The sequence below is a fragment of the Galeopterus variegatus genome, unplaced genomic scaffold (assembly GCF_000696425.1).
Source record: "Galeopterus variegatus unplaced genomic scaffold, G_variegatus-3.0.2 Scaffold546, whole genome shotgun sequence".
Lineage (NCBI taxonomy): Eukaryota > Metazoa > Chordata > Mammalia > Dermoptera > Cynocephalidae > Galeopterus > Galeopterus variegatus.
In genome coordinates, this window is record NW_007726657.1 from 213,974 (window position 1) to 215,754 (window position 1,781).

General features: G+C 51.7%; 1 protein-coding gene and 1 long non-coding RNA gene across 2 annotated transcripts in view; one reads left to right on the forward strand and one right to left on the reverse strand.

The window, feature by feature from the left end:
* MXI1 (MAX interactor 1, dimerization protein) overlaps positions 1-745 on the reverse strand; it is an 85,980-nt gene extending 85,235 nt beyond the window's left edge. Inside the window, exon 1 of the mRNA XM_008569940.1 lies at positions 642-745. Coding sequence (XP_008568162.1) covers positions 642-732 — 91 coding nt within the window. The 5' untranslated portion in view covers positions 733-745. The remainder of the gene's footprint in view (positions 1-641) is intronic.
* The window catches only part of LOC103588290, a 2,311-nt gene extending 1,020 nt beyond the window's left edge, over positions 1-1,291 (forward strand). The window contains exon 2 of the long non-coding RNA XR_550299.1: positions 930-1,291. This is a non-coding gene — a long non-coding RNA (uncharacterized LOC103588290). The remainder of the gene's footprint in view (positions 1-929) is intronic.
* Positions 1,292-1,781: the final 490 nt, after the last annotated feature.

The window sequence follows — 1,781 nt, forward strand, 5'->3', positions numbered from 1 at the left end:
ACGGGACGGTGGCATCCCAGGGCAGCGGGGGTGCAGGGGGACTGCATCCGTAGACGCGATGGCCCAGTCCTGCTGCGAGAGGGAAGGCAAGAGCGAAGTGGGCAGGAAGGAGGGACGCAGCTCGAGCGAGCCCACGCCGCGGAGAGCTGCGTGCTGGTGGTTATTGTTGTAGTGTGTCTTGTTGCCTTTCAGGAAGCCCTGAGCTCTGCCTGAGGTTTCCAACTTTCGGCTTCTAATCCCCACCCCACCCAGGAACGAGCGACAGAAAAACAACACTTGTCTGCCTGAGAAGACTCCGGGGGGGAAAAAAAAGGAAGAACGGCGACCTCGATGAGATGAGCTCTCGGCTCAGTTGTCAGCAAACAACAACACTCCCCCGCTCCCCGGCCGCGCTGTCCTCCCAGGCCGCCGGTGACGGACAGACGGACGCACGGACAGGCCCCCTCTCCGCCTCGCTTGTCTTTGTTACATTTTTAGCAGCTTTGTGCGTGCATGTCCTTTCTCCGGTGTCATCGGCTTGACTGACGAGGGCTGCATGCGGGGGTGAGGGGGAAGCGGGTCGAGCGGGCGACAGGGGTCGCCCGAGTGGGCGAGAAAGAAAGAGCCGAGCGCCGAGGAGAAGCCAGGGCCCCCAAACTTACTTTTGTTTTCTTTCTCGATCTGCTCCAGGTAGCTGGCGGCCTCGAGCAGAATCTGCACGTTCTGCAGAAAAGTGTTGATGTGCTTCTCCATCGAGTTCTCGCTGGTGTTGAAAATGTCCGAGTCCAGGTTACAGATTTACTCCTTTCTTCCTTCAAATGCAAAGTTATTTTCCAGGAAGGGGGAGGAGATGTAAGCATCCCTCTCCACACTCCTCTTCCCAGGCTCCTTCCAGCTGTGCAAAGCTCACTCCAGGGTGCCTCCTCACCTGCCTCCCTTTTATTTGACAGAGAGGCTAAAAGGCAGAAGTGACAGCCCAAGAAGCACCTCCTATTCCCAGCCGAATTCCATTTTTTGGCTCTGGAGACCTCTACCCCAGGTGACGTTGTTTCACTGCGGCTGCTATCAATGCTTTCCAGCCCCTGGATGCTTTCAGCCCCTGGAGATGCAGAGGGAGCCGAGGATAGTTGCGGGCTGCTGTGGAGTGTCAGGGAAAAGGTTTGAATCCCACTTCTGCTGCACACAGACTACGTGAGCTTGACCAAGTCCCTTAACCTCTCTTGGAACCTCTGATAAGACGCTTGTGTGGGTTAAATCCCTTGAAACTTCTGATAAGATGTTTGTGTGGATTAAATCCTATCTGCACGTAGCACACTCTGGCCTATAGTAAGATATTTTTCTTCTACCCAAGTCCCAGGCAAGAGCCTGGGTCCTCTACTCTGATGTAACTTGCATCTAAGGGAGGAAGATACAGTGAACAAAACTCTTCTGTACTTCATCAGAAATATCTCTGCCACAGCTCATCTAAATATTGTCACCTTGCAAGGCCACCTGGAGTTTTCCTCCAGGGGGATCATTTACATTGAGGACACAGCAAATGCTCCCCCTGGAGTTGTGCAATAGCCACCCTGCTAAGAGGTAGCTTCATACACATTTGTCACAAAGACTTACTGGAAATGGAAACTTTTTGAAAAAAGGGGAGAAAGTACATTTCTTTGTAAAATACTCTTTCTATAAAGCTTACAGAGTACGTATACATGCACACTCCCCCACAAAATCTTCAATAAAGCCTTAGTGCACTTTTAAAAATATAATAACTTGCTGCTGATGTGACAGGAACAATCAGTAACAGTCATTTTAAA